The 22,555-nt window shown below is 36.4% G+C and overlaps 1 protein-coding gene across 4 annotated transcripts; it reads left to right on the top strand.

Moving 5' to 3' along the window:
* Positions 1 to 250: 250 nt before the first annotated feature.
* On the top strand, positions 251 to 20,564 carry LOC111197155 (uncharacterized). 4 transcript variants are annotated; one of them, XM_022686596.2, is made up of 6 exons: positions 13,841 to 14,155; positions 14,268 to 14,319; positions 14,943 to 14,992; positions 15,115 to 15,503; positions 17,998 to 18,135; positions 18,259 to 20,564. In XM_022686596.2, exons 2-6 carry the CDS (start codon positions 14,315 to 14,317, stop codon positions 18,304 to 18,306), a joined length of 630 nt encoding a protein of 209 aa, XP_022542317.2. In that variant the 5' UTR covers positions 13,841 to 14,155; positions 14,268 to 14,314; the 3' UTR covers positions 18,307 to 20,564. The 4 variants fall into 4 exon arrangements, with proteins under 4 accessions (XP_049332308.1, XP_022542317.2, XP_022542316.2 ...); XM_022686595.2 differs by having other exon boundaries at positions 14,294 to 14,319; XM_049476351.1 differs by lacking the exons at positions 13,841 to 14,155; positions 14,268 to 14,319 and adding an exon at positions 251 to 283.
* The last annotated feature ends 1,991 nt before the right edge of the window (positions 20,565 to 22,555 follow it).

Here is a 22,555-nt window from a genome sequence, read left to right on the forward strand (position 1 = left end):
TGGATCGATCCGCACACCTCTACCAGACCCCCGTTAATCACTTCAGAAAGGAGAAGAGCATTTTCTCTCTGTTAGGAACTCTTCCTTTCAGATTTACAACAGCGCACACCGTAAGCAGCACGTTTACCTTTTTACCACATACTGAACCAGTATTAGCTAGGTTAATATGTACATAAACTGAGAGCATATTATGTTATAGTTTTCTATAACTCATAAGCTACAGCTGTGTTTGTAGTATGTCTCTTTTTCTAGGGAGGTTGTGTGGCACAGGATTTATCATGAGGTAAGATTAATTGTTCTTTTTTATAACAATATTTAAACCAGCTGCAGTAGAGCAGAAGCTATATTGTTACAGTGGCTTGCAAAAGTATTCATAAAAAATGATACATGGTTACATAAATGGTTACATTACAAATAAATGATACATGGTTTTCAAAATTTGTATCAAATAAAAATCTGAAAAGTGTGATGTGCCAAAGTACTCAGCTTAGTAGAGCCACCATTTGCTGCAGTTACAACTGTAAGTGCTTAGGGGTTTGTCTCTACCACCTTTGCGCACCAAGAGACTGAGATTTTTGCCCATTCTTCTTTATAAAAAAGCTCAAGCTCAGCCAAGTTGGATGGTGAGCATCTCGCCATAGAAGCTCAATGTAATTTAAGACTGGGCCATTCTAACATTAATGTTCTTTAAACTAAACCATTCCACTGTAGCTCTGGCTGTATGTTTAGAGTCATTGTCTGGCTGGAAGGTGCATCTTCTTCCCGGTCTCAAGTCTTTTGTTGCCTTCTTCCAAAATTGCCCTGTATTTAGCTCCATCCATCTTCCCATTAACTCTGACCAGCTTCCCTGTCCCTGCTGAATATGATGCATTCAGGGTGATGAGCAGTGTTACTTTTCCTCCCAATACAGTGCTTTACATTTAGGTCAGAAAGTTTAACATTGGTCTCATCTGACCACAGCACCTCCACCACCTGGTCTTAATGATGCTGTTTGTTCACTAGTGTTCTCTAACAATCCACTGAGGTCTTCACAGAACTGGTGTATTTATACTGAGTCTAAATTACACACAGCTAGACTCTATTAACTGTTAAATTAAGTGACTTCTGTAGGCAGTTGATTGCACTGGATTTTATTTAGGGGTTATAGAGGTTTGATCTTGGTGAGACCGCGAGGATAGTGCTTTTTCCTTACGCTGCTATTCTCTAAACCAAAGTTACTGTTTCCACTGTCCAATGTCCATGTAATTGAAATAAATCCACTCCACAAGGTGTTGAAATGATAATCGAAGTTTATTGTTCTTCTTAAAGCTTACAAAACGTAAATGAACTAACTGAAGTATCCTATAATGAAAATAAAAAAGTTTAAAGTTTCTGGGAGTTGAAGAGCAACAGCAGGTAAGAAGACTGTTCGCTTCCACGGTTCCTTGCGATCTGAAAATGAAACTAAAAAGCGCAAGCCTAAGGATGCCGGCTCGTCAGTTCTTAAAGAGACAGTACACATTTTTAATCCAAATCCAAGTAACCTTAAAAACATGAATTATTATTCTTTTAACTATCCTATAAAATTAGACATTTAAAGTAAATTATTATTTATCTTTTAAAGCGATTTTAAGCATTTTTTATTTATTTAAACTTAAAGTCCACTTTGGCCGCTACAGGGGTTTTAGAGTAAAAGGGGCTGAATACTTTTTCATGTAACACATGTTTCAGATTTTGATTTAAAAAATGCAAACCATGTATCCTTTCCATTCCACTTCACACTTATGCAGTACTTTGTGTTTGTCACTTAAAATCTCGATAAAACACATTTAAGTTTGTGCTTGTAAGGTGATGTGAAATGTGGAAGTTCAAAGGGTATGAATACTTTTGCAAGCCACTGTATATTTGTTCTAATGTTTCTTTGTGGTTTGATCATCCCCTAGCCAGCAAAAACAAATTACTGAGGATTTTCTTTCTCCTCAACTGACGAAATGTAAGTTTCATGAACCAATGCCCAGTCTATTTTATGATTGCAACAAGCCATAATTTAGTACATTTGAAAGCCAAGAAACTGTATTATTTGGCCACCACAAAAATGATCATTTCTTGTTTTAGATGGTGCTCAGTATCTTGAGAAGATTGGTAGTGTTGTGTCCAGACATTCTGGGGCAAAGGTTGACATCGCACAGACTGAAATGAAAAAAGTGGAATATTACAAATTCAGGGTGGGATCATACACATCATACAGAAAGAAAACTCACCTCTTACAGGAGTGGGAGCAGTTCTATCTTCCAGATGAGATAAAAATGGCAGTAATTGGTGTTTTAGAGGATTTTCCATGTGGTGAGGACAGTGCTGAGCTGGTTCTTATGGTGTGTGAAGACGGGAATGTGTTCGCCTATGAGGATGAACGTCTTCATCTGGTTGCCAAAAACCTGAAGAAGATGTTTGAGAGTGGGGTCCAGTTTCCAAGCAGCGTGTAATTCTACCGTGGCCAGAGCTTTGAGGACATGGTGAGAATTATGATCATTTACACCCTGTTTGTTTTGATTGTCAGACATTAAAGACATTCAGATGGTCACATTTTTAACAACTACTGAATTAATACAAATCCAAAGTGGATGTTGTTTTTTGATGCAGTAATACCACTTTTTCCTTCCTATACTGATACCAGGTTTACAATATCTGCTGATACTGAGTATGGATACAGATACCAACTGTAATTTAGCCACTCAGTAGGTGCCTATAGTGTTGCATTTTTTTAATAGGTTTTATTTGGGGGAAAACAACATTATTCTGTATCCTAGGTAAGATTTAACTTAAAATAAAATAATTAACTGGTTGTGTAACTGCATATTAAAAAAGCTTAGCTTATGAAATACCTTTAAAGACAGGAGTATGTACAGTGGCATGAAAAAGTATTTCTTTGTTTTTGCTGAAATTCCTGATTTCATCAAATATAGCAAGATGTCCAGACCCTAAAGCAGCAAAGCAGCCCCAGACCATCACACTACCACCACCATGTTTTACGCTCAGTATGATGTTTTTTTTCCCCATAATGATGTGTTAGTTTAATGCCAGATGTAAAAGGACCCACACCTATGTCCACCTATGTCACATAAGTTCAAAGAATATTAACCCAAAGTCCTTCGTGATCTTTTTGCTCAGCAGTGTTTTTTTTTCCTTTGAACTTTCCCATACCATTTTCATTCTCATCTGTTGTTGATTTTATTCAGATAAGATCTTTTATTTTGCTTCATGTTTCAGACAGATCCTATTTAAGTGATTTACTTTCCAACTCAGCTTTCCAAAAGGTGTGATTAATCACAGTTAATTTATGGGGGGCAAACACATTTTCTACACAAATAAATGTGTGAAAAAAAGCAAAAACAAAAGAAATCTGTATGGAGGCAAATACTTTTTCATGCCACTATATATATATTTTATAATCGTATATATAGCTTAACCTATACACATACAATACAGTTTTGACCAACTCATTAAATCAATGTTATTTGTCCAGAAAAATAGACTATGACTACAGAACTGACTGTCTTGTTATCTCGGATAAAGGAGAATTGCAACAACGCATTGTTTCGCTGCAGTGTGTGTTTTGCAGTGCAGTAAACGCACAGACCAATCGTGTGTGGTGTAAGATCACTAAATTCTCACCTTTGCCAATCAGATCTGTGCAGACTGCTGGCGAAAAAACTGGCAAAAAAACGAGAACGGGCGGAAAATAAAGACACACCGAGCGCGAGAGAGACAGGGAGGAATGTACACAAAATCTGGCCAGAGAGGCATTTTATTATTATTATAATTTTTTTTTCATCAACAACCTCATGGGTCAGATGTTTCATATATATAAACAATATATATATATATATATATATATATATATATATATATATATATATATATATACACATACATACATACATACAAGATATAGCACTGAATTGGTAACATTGGTGCTGGTCCAGACCTTGGACTGACGAAATTTTCTTTAATTGGACCGTTCTGAATTCTAATTAAAACCCCCTGCCCTAGAGGCACCTGAGCGCATCAGTAACTGCGTATTGGAATCGATGCTCTGTATTGCTGATACTTTTACTGTGTGTAAGTGCCAGTACCATTTCAGACACTAGTTAATCTAATATATCACTCAGATTTAAAGTTAATACTAGAAGGAGTGGGAGTATAATAAAAGGGTGCAGTTAATTTAGTTATGTTTTTAGTGTATGCACTAAAAACTACACGGTAGTGCAACCATATAAATTGTAACAGCATAAAGCATTGGCGTAGGAACCGGGGGGGATGGGTGGGACATGTCCCACCCAATATTAGAAACAGGTGGATATGTCCCCCCCAAAAATGAAATAGTTTCGCTCAGCTCAGTCGTACTGTTAATGAAGAGACCGACCGCTAAGCGCTGGGAAACCAATCACGGTGCGTTTCAAGGGAGAAAGTCCCGCCTTTCAGAATAAACAGCCAATCAGCTCGCTGGTCTTGCGAGAAGAGTTAGCGTGCTGGTGGAGGAGAAGCCCCTCCCCCTCGCTGTGAGATTTAGAAGCGGTGTCCAGCATCAGCTGGTGTTCAAGTAAATCTGGATATACGGCGATTTTTCTAAGAGGTAACGGAGTTTACCATGTGACCTGTGTTGAGATTATTTCTGATAGCTGGTTAAAAAGACTCCTCTCCAAATCAAAACACACAGATTAAACCCACCGTGTGATTAATAAACTGCAGCTGTGTTAGTCAGTTATCTTAACTTTGGAATTAGCTAGACAGGGAGTCAAGGCTTAAAAAAAACATAAATGTTATGTTCAGCTTGCCCTGATATGCCTGATCAGCTGATCACTATTTCATTTTCAAATTGTGTTTATTCATTTAGGATTGCAGGACTTATTGTAAGCTATAGTAAACTAAAAAAATAGTTAGCTAGAAGCCAGATGTAGTGGATAGTCAGAATTTAGTACAGTACTTTATGTTGGTAGTTTAAAGCAGTTTATTAACCCTGATCTCTGCCCTAAAATTGTGTGTTTTCCACCAGATCCAACTGATTAGCTAATAAACAGTCCTTTACTGAGTTTACCTGTTTAAATCCTTTTCATTATGTATGTCAGCAGTGTATTAGACACATCATACCTCCACTTACTTTATTAAGTGACTTTAAAGCAGAGTAGGCAGTGGGGATATGCAGTAGAATGTGTAGGAACAGGGTTGAGAAACACTGCTCTAACCTGACTTCTGTTTATTTGTTATAAGACTAAATCCTGAGTAAATAGAGGGATTCCAGGTGAATCCAAATGTTTTTTTTCTTTAGTCTAATATTTATATTAACTTCTGTCAAAAATCTCTATGAAACGTAAAGTTACATTCTTTTTTCAAAAAAGGACACCATCATAAGAAGTGCTTTCAGTAGAAACAATTAAAAGCGCAGATGATAACTGATCAGTTTTTGTCATATATGTATATAATTGAGACATTTCACGCATATTTGTTTAAATGTACTGTGGAGTAACGTGGCGGTTGTAAAGTCACCTTTACTTGGATGTAACTAATAATAAACAGAGTACAGAAAAAAGGGATTATTTGTGATTAAAAGTAATTCCTTAAATGTTGTTCTAAGAAACTATGTGGGCTTTGGTGCATATTAGCAAATGTGTCCCCCCCAATATCAAACCCGCTCCTATACGCCCTTGGCATAAAGTACTTTCTACGAGCCCACAGCTGTTTGCTGAGTGAATAATGCTGTAATTCTTAGACTAAAGATGACTGGAATGAGGTAAACAAAAATAAAAAGAAGCGATGGAGAAGCGTCAAAAACACCAGGATATGCTGCAGACCATAAAGCCTACCCTGTTGAAGAACCTGGAGATCATTAAAGAAAGAAAGCAAGGAGAGGTAAATGCAACATGGAACATTGTTGGTAACTTTCAAAATAATGTTTCATTTTGACAGTTTTAAAAAGATGTTGTGCCTTAGTTAAATATTTAATTATTGCATTTATTTTTGTATTCTTACAGCCACTGCCTGGAGGGAGTGAAATGGGTGTTCCACTGTCTGTTTTTTGAAAACACAATGTCAAGTTGTGAGATATTTAATATAAGTAAATGTCAGGATTACCTGAGTAATTTTGAATTGTTAATAAAGAAAATTGATGTGGTAATTTTTATAGCTAATATTGCATGTTGTACATTTCTGTTTTTGTTCTATGGGAATTGCTCCGATTTTTTGTATAATTATTCTTTTTTCTTCCCTAGAACAGTTCAAGTGTAGCCATAAGTCACCCGGACACCAAATTTGGCAAAAAATGACCCCGATTGGTCAAGGCAAGTTTTCTGCATCAATGTCTCACTGGCCCACATGTCGATCTGCCCACAAGGCCACTGCCAAATTAAACAAAATCTACAAAACACAAATATTTGTTGTAGGTCTGGGTTTAAGATGATATCCCAACAACATAGGTATCAATAGCACCATCAAAAACATTTTGATATTTGTAAAGAACTAGGCTGCTATGTGCTAATTAGGTCTTCTAGGGTTGCACGTAGTGCAGATAAATTACTTCAGACCAGGATTGCTATCATGTATTATGTATTTTTAACTTAGCAGTTTTATTAGGCACATGATTCTGTGAAAGGCATGGAAGTTTCACACCAATTAAACAATAAGTGATGCTATAAAAAACTAAAATCTCTTTCTCAACAACTAGATGGCCAGTTGAGTTTAAAACTTTGCCTGCTGCATCTCTGGCCCTTTTCATAAGTGATGTATTAAGGAAACCACAATATTTGGTTAAATATGCTATCAAACTAGTCTCTGAGTTTTTATGTTTAGAAATCAGGTCACACAACTGGATAAAATTTATAAATAGTTTCCACAAGGTCAACTCGACAATGATATCAGTGATATTTAATAATAGTGGTAATTCAAAGCTTGTAATACTTGCAAAAATGGCGTTGATCTCCTGATTGCTTTCTCACATAAATTGTTTGAAAACGTGCATCATTGCTATCGGTGCTGAGTGGCTTCTGTGAAATGCATTTGCCTTTGGACTGCAAAGTTGTGTGTCTTTAAAATTATACAAAAACTTCTTACAAGTGCTTGGACCCAGATGATTGCTGCACATGGCTATATTTGTATTTGTTTTAATGGATAGCGACTTTCATTTAATACCCAAAATTAATAAATAAAGCAGACACAACTGTACATTTTATGTACAGAGGCGTTTTGTGTGAAGCAGTACAATATGGACATAATATTTTTGATTAGCTGCAAATAATCTCACTTGTTCTTCTTAAAGTGGCAGTCTGTATTATTTTGTTTCTAAACTGAAATCAGAAGCATTTCTGAGTGGAGAAGAGATAAAATATTGTGTTTAATGGTACCAGTGTGCTGGAACGACCGTCCATGCTAAGCCTAATATATTCATTCTAAAAACTGGGGCGTCGGGTCGCTTTTCACAGGAGTTCTTCCGGCCACGTCACGCATCTTTACTTACTTACGTCACACGTACAGCCTCTGAAAGCGGATCCAGCTTAGTTTTACTGAATGTGAGCAGCTGGTGGAGCAGTGGAGACTTCAGAAGGAGAAACAGACAATATCAGACAAATATAACCTGAGTAAATATAAAAAAAAAAGTGATAATTTAAATTATTATGGGAAAAACATATCCAAACCAATCTAGCCCTGGAAAAGTGTTTGCCCTGCCATACATTAACTTCATCGCACTTTTTTGAAATGTAATTTTTTAGTTCAATTTCACAACCAGGTGTGATTACTGCCAGACATGTAGAATAAAGAAACCATTTAAATAGAACCTGTCTGATGCCATGAAGCAGCTAAAACATCTAAAAAAATCAACATATTATTCCACAATCTAAAAAAGAAAAAAAAAGAGAGAAAACTAATTTATTCACATCTATCAGTTTGGAAAAGGTTTAAAACAAATTTTAAAGATTTTATTGCAGTTGTTGCTGTCAAGGGTGGCATGACCAAGTTATTTGGTTTAGGGGCAAACACCTTTTCAAACAGGGCTTTGTGTTTGGATAGATTTTTTAAATATATATTTTTTACATTTACTCAGGATATCTTTATCAGTATTAAAAAAAATATATATATGTAGGGAGGTAAACACATTTTCATGCTATTCTAAAAGCCCAAAGACCCCAAAGATGCTCCCTAATGTGCACATGATTAGCAACTTACTGTCAAAGAGTATCTTGGACATAAGGAAGAATAAACAATGGAATGTATGAATGTAACTAACAGTCAGTGACAAATCCTCCATGCAGGTCCAGTTAGTTCCTTATAGTAGATTAAATGTATCTTTGTTTAATATCTCAAACAGTTAGTGCTTGAGGTTTATTGATGCATTCCTGTACTTTTAACAGTGAAAGTGAAACTAAAAACAGGGGAAGCCACTCCTTTTTCAGCAAGTCACAGTCAACAACAAAAGCGCAGCATCACAGAACAGCTGTATCACATCGGTGTCTGCAGCTGAGATGGCTGAGGTAACAGCTCTAAATGCTCTTATTTGTGTTTTCTTAATATGTGTACCTCCACAGGATAATATAAATATAACCTTGTTTAAATATTTTTTAGCAGGAACCAAGAAAACTAACAGAAAAAGAAAGGTCAGCCACTGTTGTTTAATTTAATTTAAGGAAAAATAAATTGCTTATTGAAATCATTATAATCAAGCATGATGTTTTAACAGGGCATTTAACTTCTGGAAGGCAGATCATTTTGTTCATAATGCCGTCCAGATCGTCAGGATTGCAGCAGCGCTTAATAAAGAAAGTGGTGGAAGGTACAGTGATCTTTTGGATAAGGTATGGATCTAAACACAATCTTTAATCAATAAAAGCTAATAAGGTATTTTTTGGCATTATTACCAATAATAAGCATGTCAACCATTACAACAATTATTTGTCAGTGACTACATTTTGATTCAGAGCTGAGTGATTTACTGATTTTTATACAACTTGTAATTTCTGCAGTTATTTTATAACAATGGATTCTTATTTGCTCTGTTTTGCTGCAAAATGAAATACTTCTTCACTATAAGCCACACAGGCACACATACAGTAGTGTAAAAAATAGTTTGCTCCCTTCAAGATATCTTTTTTTTTCTTTTTGCATGTTTGTCACTCTTAAATGTTTCAGATCATCAAACTAATTTAAATTCATGGGCCTGTATGAAAACATGTTTGACCTCTAAACCTATTGACTGGTTGGGCCACTCTTAGCAGCAACAAATGCAATTAAACATCTTCAGTAATTTTTAATGAGTCTTTCACAGTGTTTTTATTGGTAGACAGCGGAATTCATGGTTCAGTTTATCACAACAGTTCTTCCAGGTCCTGAAGCAGCAAAACAGGCTTAGACCACCACCATGTTTTACTGCAGCTATGATGTTTTTTTTTTTTCTGAAATGCAGCATTACTTTTACGCCAATACTAATGGGACACACGCCTTCTAAAAAGTTTCTCATTTTTTTTTCTGAATTTCTTTGGATATTGGCAGGATCTCTAGCTTTGGAGTATCTTTTGGTCTACTTTGCTTTGTAAGGCAGGTCATATTTAAGTGATTTCTTGATTGAGAACAGGTGTGGCATTAATCAGGCCTGTGTGTGGTTATAGGAATTGAACTCATTGTGAATAAACCACAATTATGATTTAACTGGGGGGACAAACACTTTTTCACACAGGTAGGTTTAGATTTTTCTTCCTTAGCAATTAAAAACTGCATTTTGTGTTTACTTGTGTTGTCTTAGACTGGTATTTAAATGTCCAATAATCTGAAACATTTAGGAGTGACAAACATGAAGAACTCATAAAGGGGCAAACACTTTTTCACACCACTGAATATTAAACTAGTTCAGTACAATTAAATATAACTGCCCCATGCACATCCTGTAGATTTATTATAATTCATGACTATACTTCTCTTTTTTTTCCACAAGATGCTTCACAGTATCTTCTTCTTAGGGAACATTCATGGTGCATGGTTTGACCCAAAGGAGATCTTTAATCACAGTGAAATCTTTGTGAAAATACTGAAGCAGTTCAGAGGGCCGGTTAACAAATACAAAACAGAAGTTCCTGTACGGACACCCTTCTCCTACTTCCTTGAATTGGTAATAAAATCATTAAAAGCAGCAGTAACAGCTTAACAGTATCATTACTGATAAATGATTGTTTTACATTAGTGTCTTGTTCTTATTGTATTGTGTGTCTGTTTTTCCCAGGTTGTGAACACCTCTGAAAATGAGCAGAAAGTGAAGACTGTACTGTCTGAAACATTACAGCAGTGTAAAGTTTCAGGCAATCAATTTAAGTTGATTTCATCAGTCATATGTATCTGTGAGGAATCTGGGAGACGCTATTATGGCGGGTCTCTGTCCTGTTCAGGTGATGTAGAGAGAGAGATCATGACTGCTGTGTCCTGCTTTCATGTTTGGGATAACTATGTTACTTCTGCTGTTCTGAGTGTGTTTCCTGAGGACAGAACTGAACCAGTTTCCATGACACTGCCCAGGACAGTAGAGAGTAGGGCGTATGCCATAGAGAATCTCAGTGAGGTGAAGGCTCCTTGTCTGCGATGCCATGAGCTGTACTCTCTGCCCACTCACTCAGATAATAAGAATAAGCCTGGAAATTGTGCTGAAACTGAGGCTATAAGTAACCTTCTTACAAATGAGGCAGTGGTCAAGAACGGTACCAGAATGAATGGACGTGTTCTTGAAGAAGAATACATTCAGGAAAGAATGATGGAACACTTTAACAGCAAAATAAATGAAGGCAGGAGAGGAAATCGAGGCAATTACAGTATCAACAGAATCTATGAAAGCGAATAAAAGGAAGGTCAAGATGAAGTAACAAAAGGAAGCTGCTCAAAGTTTAGGGGTTCAAGAAATTGCGTACAAATACTCGTCCAGCTTTCCCTAATAAGAATATGAGACATATTATTGCGTGCATGTATAAAACAATGTGATGTAACAAACAAAATAAAATCCAGTGTACCTATATATTCTTATTTGTTTTATTTCCTTGAAAAATGTATATTAGTCAGTTTTAAACTATTTATGTTTTATGTTTGCTAACTGATTAGCAAAAACCATTAACATGCAATGTCAAAGATTAAAAGTATTAAAAAGTATTAGTAATGCTTATAAACATGCAAACTGAGTTGATTCCAATAAACTTTTACTATATACTGTACTACATGTTACTATATAACATGAGTTATCTGATAATAGATGTCTGGGAACTGTGAACACACTCACATTTCCCTGGTGGTTTTCTATCTTAGCAATTTAATTTGATGTTCTTATTTTTTATTAGGATAAACACTATGCTTATGCTTAATAGTGCTAGGTGAAAAGTATAACTTGGTGTAATAAAAAATCAGTGAATATTGGGTAATACCTGCTTCTTCATGTGCAATATTCTTAGTGTAACTTATAGGATTGGTTTTCTGAACAGGTGTTAAGCATAGCCCTATATAAGGGGGGGTGTATTATCTCCTCATAATGGAGGGATGGGCAGAAACATTAGTAAATATTTAATTTTTAAAGTGAAAGTAAAAATTGATTTTCTTCTCTTTTTCCAGGTAAATAGTTTTAAGTGATGTTTATTGATGATGGTTGTCTGCCAGGTTGGACGTCCCTTCTTCTTTGTATTGATTCTACATTATGAGTAATGGAATATATACTGTATATATGAGGCAGTAGACATGGGTAAAACCACTGATGCTTAAACATCTGCAGATATGCTCACAGTTTTGTTTACCATTTAGGGCTCTACTGTACACCCTGCACAAGGCACGTCATGATGCTCTTTGCTATCTTACACCCTGTCAACTGTGTATTTTCACACTTTGCGTCCGCAGCATTAAAATCATGTCGGCGTGGTGGTCTGGAAGTGAGGTGTGTTCAGGTAAATATCTGGCACGTTTCTATCTTTTGTGTTATTTGAGCCATGTAAGTTGTATTTTTTGTGCCCTCACAACACAACCTAAATCAAGGTGTGCGATGCGCAATTGATCAGAGTGCTACAGATCGCTAACATAAATACATGTTTCTCATACTTTATTAATACTGTTTTATTCTGAGAGTAAATATAAATAGAATATTAATACAATATACATTATATTGCCAAAATTATTCATTCACTCTTCTATATAATCTGAGGAATAAATCCCTCTCAGTTAGTACTGCTATGTCAATAAAGTAATTGTAACGCAGAGGAGGCAGGATGCAAGCGCAAGTCTTTATTTTCCATCATTTAAACTAACAATAACAAAACACAAAAAACAGGATAAACTAAAAGATGAAACAAACAAGCAAAAATAACAAATTAAGAAACAAACTACAAAAGGTAAAGCTGAAACACTGAAGACAAAAAATACAGCTGGTCTGAGGTTAAACAAAACACATAGGCAAGATCTGGACACAGTAACATTACAAGATCAGACAAAAAGCACAACAGAGAAAGAAGGAGCACATGAGGTATTTATGCACAGGCACACATAAGGGACACCTGTGGGAGCTAACAAGAGGGCGGGGTTACAAATGAGACACAAGGTGAGGACACTGATGGCTAGGGGCGGGGCTAGAGCGGAGACAGGGACCAAAACACAACAGAAGCACATGGCTGGGAACATGACAGGAGCACAAGGGAACAAATGAGGGAAAAAACACAGGACAGACACAGGCTAAGGTGTAACATTAATGAAATGAAATGAATGAAATAATTGAATTCAGGTGTTCCAATCACTTCTATGGCCATAGATGTTTCAAGTCCAGTTGTGACATTTCCTCACTACTAATCATTTCACAGTCTGCAGTGGTGTTATAACAAAGTGGAGGTAATTGGGAAAAAGCAACTCAGTCACAAAGTTGTGGACATGTAAAATGACATAGTGAGGGTCAGTTGATGCTGAGGCAAAAAGTGAGCCGAGGTCACCAACTTTCTGAAGTCATGTCTAAAATGTATATTTTAGACATGGTGCAATCATCCCTGTAAACCCCTGAGACGGTTGTAAAAGTGGAGTGATTGTATTTAATCATAAAATATTAAAATATTTCATAAAAAAAGGTTAAATGCGTTGTTTCAGTAATTTACACATTTGAGTTTATTATCCCAGTGTAAATGGGTTTTTAATTTATTACAAAAATAACTTAAAGTGTTACAACCATCCCTGGTCTCCCCTATCAGATTCAAATAATGCCATAAATTTAAAAAAGGCAGCCCACCAGCAACAAAATGATTACAGACTATTCTTAGGTATTGTAAAAATGCATTTTCTGAGTGTTTTTGTTTTAGAAGGTATTTTAATGTGAATTAATGTAGTAAATAATTTATTGGAACGTCATAAATGCAATTTTCAGTGCAACACTTTAAAGTCACACTATCAACATTCACAAATTTCAGTATCATGTTTACACTTGCTGTTACAATGTGCGATAATGTGCCTATGTAGTCACAAAGCAGCTTTGTAAAATTAAACACACATAAACATATATTTGTTACATAGAATATATAAACACATATAGAATATAATAGGATAGAACCCTCTGGAGCTGATGCCAGGCATGGACTTGAGGTCCAGTATTGGAACAGTGGAATTAAATGTGTTTTCCCCATCCAATAATGTGGAATGAGCTGGGAAGTTTGGTGTGAATGCAATCATACTCTTACAGCAATGTTCCATAACCTAATAAAAACAGTTCCCCCAACAAGTGCAGAATACATTAAGACATGTACAAGTGTCCTGATACTTCTGTCCGCATTAGAATGGTCAGTAGATGGCAGTGTTGAGCGCTGTTAGTTTTTTCTCTTTTTGGTGTCGCAGCTGAATTGGAGTTAAAGCGAAAGTAAACATTAATGGCGTATTTTCAGCTTGTTCCAGTCAGTTTTATTGTTTTAAACGGAATAAGAAGACAGTTTAAGGGTGTAAACTATTGTGGAGAGCCTAGCTAACTAGAAACCCGCCTCTTTTACCGGAGCCGTACTCCGCCCCGCCGCTGCTGTTTACACTGCCTGAGCTAAAATAACTGAGGGTGGGGTGTTTACTGCCAGACCCCCGTTCATCACTTCAGAAACGAGTAGAGCGTTTTCTCTGTTAGGAGTTCCGCTTCACCAGATTTACAACAGCTCACACCGTAAGCAGCACTTTTACATTTTACCACAAGCTGAACTAGTGTTAGCTAGGTTAATATGAACAAAAACTGAGTTTTTTATAACTGTTAAGCTACAGCTGTTTTTGTATTATAGGTTTGTGTATATATCTCTTTCTCTAGGGAGGTGGTACATAATTTATCATGAGGTAAGTTTAACTCATTATTTATTTAAACCAGCTGTAGTAGAGCTGATGCTGTATTATTACAGTGGCTTGCAAAAGTATTTCTAAAAAAATATACATGGTTACATAAATGGTTACATTACAAATAAATGATACGTAATAAATAAATGATATCAAATAAAAATCTGAAAAGTGTGACGTGCAAAATTATTCAGCTTAGTAAAGCCACCATTTGCTGCAATTACAACTGTAAGTGCTTTGGGGTTTGTCTTTACCAGTTTTGCGCACCTAGAGATTGAGATGTTTGCCCATTCTTCTTTATAAAATAGCTCAAGCTCAGCCAAGTTGGATGGAGAGCATCTCGCCATAGAAGCTCAATGTAATTTAAGACTGGGTCTTTAATACTTTTGCACGTTACACTTTTTAGATTTTTATTTGATAATACTTTGGAAACCGTGTATCATTTTCGTTTCACTTCACACTTATGCACTACTTTGTATTAGTCTATCATTTAAAATCTCAATAAAATACATTTAAGTTTGTGGTTGTAAGGTGACAAAATGTGGAAATGTTCAAGGGGTATAAATACTTTTGCAAGCCACTGTATATTTGTTCTAATGTTTCTTTGTGGTTTAATCATCCCCTAGCCGGCAAAAAAAAATTACTGAGGATTTTCTTTCTCCTCAACTGATGAAATGTAAGTTTCATAAATCAATGCCCAGTCTACTTTATAATAGCAATAAGCCACAATGTATTACATTTAAATGCCAAGAAACTGAATTATTTGGGCACCACTGACATTAACATTTTTTGTTTTAGGTGGTGCTCAGAAGTATCTGGAGGAGATTGGCAGTTTTGTGTCCAAACATTCTGGGGCAAAGATTAAACTGAAAAAAGTGGAAAGATACAATTTCAGGGTGGGATCCCTCAAAGACACATCATACAAAAACACTGACCTCTTACAGGAGTGGGAGCAGTTCTATCTTCCAGATGAGATGAAAATGGTAGTAATTGGTGTTTTAGAGAATTTCCCTTGTGGTGAGGACAGTGCTGAGCTGGTTCTTATGGTGTGTGAAGACGGGAATGTGTTCGCCTATGAGGATGAACGTCTTCATCTGGTTGCCAGCAGCCTGAAAGAGCTGTTTGAGAGTGGGGTCCAGTTTCCAGGCAGCAAGTACTACTACCGTGGCCAGAGCTTTGAGGACATGGTGAGAATTATGATCATTTACTCCCTGCTTCTTTTGATTGTCAGACATTGATGACATTAAGATTAGAGTGTCATGATGCACTAAACGTTCAATGTTTTTTCAATACTACATCGTCACAAACGATTCGGTTCTTTAGCGTTTGATGCTTTCAATACTGTATAAAGCAGTTACTAGCTTCAAAGGAGTCAAAATTAGTAGGTGGGATTTGATTCACTTAAAAAAAATGATTCACACCGTGGCCTGTGTGGCAAGGATCAAGGTAAACCCATAAACTGTGTATAACTGGAAAGAGCATTGTCTCTCAAAATTGAAGCCACCACAGGTCAGGCACCCCCTGTTGTTCGTTTGCAGAAAGCTGTGTAACCCCACCCATCCCCATAGGTTTCAATAGCAAAACAGACAACTTTCAATTACGTTTTTTTCCAATATACTGTAATTCTACCTCCATTATTAAAATGCAGGTAGTGTAATCTCTGCTTATATTGTCAAATTTTTATATCCCTACAGAATTCGTTTTTTAAAACGTTATTCAGCTCTATTCAAAAAGGTGTGGTTATTGTAAAATGGCTGGTTATGGGCGGGACCAATAACAAACCGTCAGCTCTGCTCTGCAGCTTGTGACCTCGAGACAGCTTTCAGAGGCAGGTTTATTTAAATGAGTATGCTGTCTCCCCACAGTCTTTCTCCCTCCTCTGAGTCTCTACTGTGCAGATTTGGGTATATTACAGCCTTATTTAAATATATATATATATATATATATATATATATATATAGGACTGTAACAGTGGGGATCATTTTGGCAGCCAAAGCAGGCAATGGGCTAAACTCACTCCTTTGCTTGATTGGGCTTTATGCTTTCAATTACATTTTTAGGAAGGTATGCTTCTCTGAAATGCTAATGTAATGACCAGTGAATACTCTAATCTGACCCTTTTTTCAGTAACGAGAAATCTAACGTGTTACTATTTCCAATCCAGTAATCAGATTAAAGTTACTTATCCAAGTCACTGTGCGTTACTCTCTCTCCACCACACACACACTCACACACACACACACAGCCACCGCGCTCCCTTCCTCATCCCCCTCCGCTCTCTCCCAATCACACGAGTCTCGCTTCTGATAATGAGGTACATCCATTGGTTTACTTACCGCACTCCCCTGTCTCTCTCGCGCTCGGCGTGCTATAGTTTTCGCCTGTTCTCGTTTTTCTGCCAGTTCTCGGGCTCCCTATCTCTTTATAAAGAGTTTTTTCCCGGCCGCGTTCTAATTCACTAGCCAGGGCAGTGGTCTGCACAGATCTGATTGGCCGAGGAGAGTTTTTGAAGATTTTACACCACGCGTGATTAGTCTGTGAGTTTACTGTGCCGCAGAGCGCGTATACCGTAAAGACAAGAAAAGTTCCGGTGCTTTAAATGAACACGGTCAGAATGAAATCCTTCTTAGTAGTTTATCGGTTTGGGTCCGCATTGGGTCAGCAGTCCGCATATATTTGATCCCTGGCCCAGACCATATACACGGTTTTGTTTTATAAAACCACTCCTTGCTGCCCTGCAGAGAACAACAGGTTCAGTGTTTAGTTTTACAGTGTTAAATATGTCAGGTCAAGAAAGACTTTCTTTATTTTATATATTTTTTATAAAAACAAGTATTTATGTTAAGTGAAATCAGGAAAGAGCATATTTTATTTTTTTATTAAAAATTATTTATGTTAAGTTAATTCAAGAGAAAAGGTATTTTATTTTTATTAAAAAAAACATATATTTTCAGGAAATAGGTAAACTTTAAATGTCTAGAGATACATTGTTGCTGTTAAAAATGCATTTTCCAATAAAGGGAGTATTGGCAAAACTGGTTATAATGTTTATGTTAAGGCGGCGGGAGGTGGTGTCTGCAGCTGCTGAAAGTAACTAATAAAGTAACTTGTAAAGTAACTTAGTTACTTTTAAAATCAAGTAATCCATAAAGTAACTAAGTTACTTTTTAAAGGAGTAATCAGTAATCAGGTTACTTTTTCAAAGTAACTATACCATCACTGGTAAGGACTGCAGCTAATATGTGTTAGTCTAGATGAAGATGCTGTGGTTTCCCTTTAAATGCTTGTATTAAAGTCTCTGCTGGTTGTGTCTTTGAAATACTGGCGTTATAGATTTTGCAGATATGCTGCTGGCCTCAGCGATGTGTTGTCTAGAAACACACATGCGTATCAGTAACTGCATATTAGTGTGCAATACGGATGCTCTGTATTGCTGATACCAATACTACATGCAAGTGCCACTAGTTGTTTAAATGTCTCACTCAGATTTAAAGTTAATACTAAAAGAAGTGGAAGTATGAAAGTGTGCAGTTAATATTTTAGTATTTTGTTCTGTCTGTGGTGTATGTTATTTAAACATCCACAGTAGTGCAACCATATAAATTGTAACAGCATAAAGTACTTTCTAAGAGCCCACAGCTGTTTGCTGAGTGAATAATGCTGTGTTGCTGCAATCCTTAGACTAAAGATGACTGGAATGAGGTGAAACAATCCAAGGAAGCGATGGAGAAGCATAAGAAACACCAGGATATGTTGGAGTCCATAAAGCCTACCTTGTTGAAGAACCTGGAGATCATTAAAGAAAGACAGCAAGGAGAGGTAAATGCAACATTGGTACAATGTTGGTGACTGCAACAAAAAAGTATAATTTTGACAATTTCAAAAATATGTTGTTCCTTAGGTAAATTATTCATTATTGCATTTATTTTTGTATTCTTACAGCCACCATCTGAAGGGAGTGAAATGAGTGTTCCACTGCTTGTTTCTTGAAAACACAATGTCAACAATGTGAAACCATTATTATCAGTAAATGTCAGTATTACGCGTTATTGTCTTCAAATGAAACATAAACTTTTATTTTATTCTTTATTTACATCCAAACAAGATGAAATGGCAATGACTGTAGAATGAGTAATTTTGAAATAAGAAATGTAAATAGAAATTTCAAAGTGCAGTTAAGCAAGCTAAGATGAAATACAAAGGAAGACTAGAAAGTAAACTGCACATGAAGAATAAAAGGGGTGTATGAAAGAATTTGCAACAGATAACGAATTACAAGATAGAAAGGAGTGTTCAGAGGTCTGATCTATTACTCCCTGACAGGCTTAATGATTTATTTTGTAGATTTGATTTGAAGTTGGGACCTTTTTTTTTATTATTCCCATCTCCTATAATCATTAGTGAGCATAAGCATATTTAGATCTTTGCTTAGAAGGCAGAACTGAAGAAAGGCTGCTGGACCTGATCAAATTCTGTGCGTATTCGCTCTCCTATATCCTATATAACCTATATAACTTACATTGTTAATCAGTCATTTAAAACATGTAAAGTTCCATCTTGCTTTAAACATGCGTACTGTGTCTTAATGATTACAGACCTGTGGCTCTTACTTCTATTGTTATTAAAGTCTTTGAAAGATTGATTAGTAGGCATCTTTCTGAGGTGGGCACATATATGTATCAGTTTGCATATTGTGTCAATAGGTCAACCGAGGATGCTGTATCACTTTTTAACATGTATATTCATTTATAACTGATATCCATTTATAATCATCCATGCTGCTATAGCAACTTGCACTTAATGTTGCTGCTACTTCACTACGGCATTATATTTTGTGTATTTATCTTATTATCTGTCAACTTAACAATGTTATCAGTGTTATTTAATAATAGTGGTAATAAATAATTAAGGTTGTACATACTTGCAAAAATGGCAATGAGTTCCTTATTGCTCTCTCACAATAAATTAGCTTAAAAAAAGAACCACATTGCTATTGGTGCTGAGTGGCTTCTCTGTAACCCATTTGCTATTGGGCTGCAAGGTTGTGGGTTCAATCCTAATCTCTGCAGTCAGCGTGGAACTGTACAAATGTACAGTACAGGCCAAAAGTTTGGACACACCTTCTCTTTTTAATGGGTTTTCTTTATTTTCATGTGGAGTTTTATGTACCTAACAAAAAAAGGTGAAATAACTAACTAAAAATATATATATTTATATTCTAGTTTCTTGAAATTAGCCAACCTTTGCCCTGATTCTCTCAATGAGCTTGAAAAGAGAAGAGGTGGTCACTTGAAATGGTTTTCCAAGTCTTGAAGGACTTTCCATAGGTGTTTAGCACTTGTTGCCCCTTTGCCTTCACTCTGCGGTCCAGCTCACCCCAAACTATCTGGATTGGGTTCAGGTCCGGTGACTGTGGAGGCCAGGTCATTTTTTGTGTTCACTCATAGTTTTGATGCCTTCAGTGAGAATCTACAATGTAAATATTCATGAAACTAAAGAAAACTCATTGAATGAAAATGTGTGCCCAAACTTTTGGCTTGTACTGTACATTACCATTTGTCTAAATTGTGCAAAACTACTCACAAAGTGCTTGGACCCAGATGATCGCTGCATGTGGCTATATTTTTTTATTTATATTTATTGTATATTAACTTCCATGTAATAATCAAAATTAATAAATAAAACAGACACAAATGTACATTGGATGTACAGAGGTGTTTTTTTGTGTGAGTTATTAAAACAAAAAAGGTAAGTACAATATTGACATCTTTCTTATTTGTGCATTAAAGTTAACCTGAAATAAAAATGTATCTTTTTTCAGTGTTAGTGTCACAGTTTAGCCCATGTCTGTCATGTTTCTCCCTCATTTGGTCTCTTGTGCTCCTGCCCTCTGTTTACCTGTCATGTTTCCCAGCCATGTGCTATTGTTGTGTTTTGGTCCTGTCTCCGCCCTAGCCCCACCCTGTCATTAGTTATTTGTAACCCCGCCCCCTCTTGATTGATCCTCAGGTGTTTCCAGTTTCCTGTTCCCTCCATGTCTATATAAGCCCCTTTGTTTCAAGCCTTCTTTGTCTAGTCTTTTGTTGGTTTGTTTGCTGTCTGTGGTCAGGTTTGTTTCATGCTGTTTCTTAGATTCCTGTTTTCAAGTTTAATGTTTTGTAGTTTTGTATTCAGTGTAACTTTGGTTTATCTTGTTTGTTTGTTAATTTGTTTTAGTTTATTAATTTAATAAATATAATTATTCTGCACTTACGTCCATCTCCTCACTTTTGTAACAGTTAGCCCATGCAATAGTTTAACTGTTGTAAATGATGTAATATAAAGACAATATGGTTTTGATCTCATTATTCAAAACACTGACTGACACATTTGCTAATATGAACCGAAACCCACCCTAGAGTATCTTAGAAAAACATTTGTGGAATTACAGTTAACCACAAATAAATAAAATACATTTTTTCTTAACTTCTGTTTATTAGTTAAATGCAACTAAAGGTCAGTTTACAACTTAAACGTGTTACTCCACATTACATTAACATTACATTAACTGATCAGTTTTTCAGTTCAGCAATATTGTTGGAATAACTGCTGTAATGCTCTCTTGAGGTCATGCCACAGCATCTCAACTGGGTTGAGGTCAGGACTAGGACTCTTCAGAAGGAGTATTTTCTTCTATTGAAGCCATTTGGTTGTTGATTTACTTCTATGTTTTGAGTCATTGTCCTGTTGCAACATCCATCCTCTGTTGAGCTTCAGTTGGCGGACAGATGGTCTTAAGTTTTCCTGCAAAATGTCTTGGTAAACTTGGGAATTAATTTTTCCGTTGATGACTGCAATCTGTCCAGACCCTGAGGCAGCAAAGCAGCCCCAAACCATGATGCCCCCTCCACCATATTTCACAGTTGGGATGAGGTTTTTGTGCTGTGCCTTTTTTTTCCACACATAGCCTTGTTTTCCTTCCTCCGTGGTGTCCTCCCATGAACTCTATTCTTGTTTAATGTTTTCTTTATTCTTTATTTGTCAACAGTGTTAGAAATTCGGCTTTCACGAATCAGGAGTCAGAATCAGGAATCAGGAGACAGCTTGAGAGATGACTTGAGTTTATTCTCGTGCAGACAGAAAATCTACACGGGCACAGCTTAGTTGGTCGTTGCTCCCTCTGTGTCCGCCTGACTAGTCCATGTGACTTGTCTGTCTGTTACTGTCTGTGTGAGACTCTCTGACCGAGACTCAACTAGACTGAGCTACTAAGACATTTTAGCAGGACTTTACATACATGAGAAATTGCTTTGAACACAGCAGGGGGAGAAAGGGTAAGGGTTTATGGAGGAGTATGTGGGGGGGTGTCATCATTGGGGGTGTCTCTATCAACTTATGTTAAACAAAGGAGAGATGTGAGAGATAAGGGTGAGGGGCAAAAGGTTAGGAGTGTATAGGGAAAAAGGGGGGTTAAGGAGTGAGACAGTTTAGAACCTAAGAAAACTTAATAAAAGTACAATTTGTTGTTGACAATCTCTCAACAGTCCTCAACTGACACTCTAGGATTCTTCCTCATTTCACTGATTATTCGGCGCTGTGCTCTTGCAGTCATCTTTACAGGACGACCACATCTAGGGAGAGTAGCAACAGTGCTGAACTTTCTCCATTTAGAGATACTTTTGAAGTCATTACTTAGAAAAGTCATTAGCCTAAGGGTTCCACATTCTTTTTCCACCCTGCAGGGTGAATGTTAACATGTGTTCAATAAAACCATGCAAACATATATTTTTTGTGTGCTTATTAGACTGTGTTTGTCTATTGTTGTGACTTAGATGAAGATCAGAACTGTAACCCAAACCCTCCTAGTCTCTTAATATAAAAATACATAACCAAAAAGTCGCTTTAATTGCAGTATATAGTTATTGTTGCAAGTCATTGTTCTCATCGTTGACCTCACGTATAAAGCTGGTGTGAAATCCCGGACACCTAATGAAGCTGCTGCTGACTACATGATATTTCTGAACAGGTATCTAAAACTTAAGCCTTGACGAAGTAAAAGACCACAGCCAGCTGGTAACCATGGTTGCTAACAACAAATACACATGCAAATTGCAATAGTTGCCAAGCCAGCTTTCAAAATAAAAGTATTTTAAAACTATTTCTGCTTTTACTGCGGTATAAATTCCTTATTATTCATTAAATAATCGCTTATTTCTGTTAGAAAAAACAGAGCCCCTATAGTTAGTCCCTGAGGAGCATG

The sequence above is a fragment of the Astyanax mexicanus genome, chromosome 3, assembly GCF_023375975.1.
Source record: "Astyanax mexicanus isolate ESR-SI-001 chromosome 3, AstMex3_surface, whole genome shotgun sequence".
NCBI lineage: Eukaryota > Metazoa > Chordata > Actinopteri > Characiformes > Acestrorhamphidae > Astyanax > Astyanax mexicanus.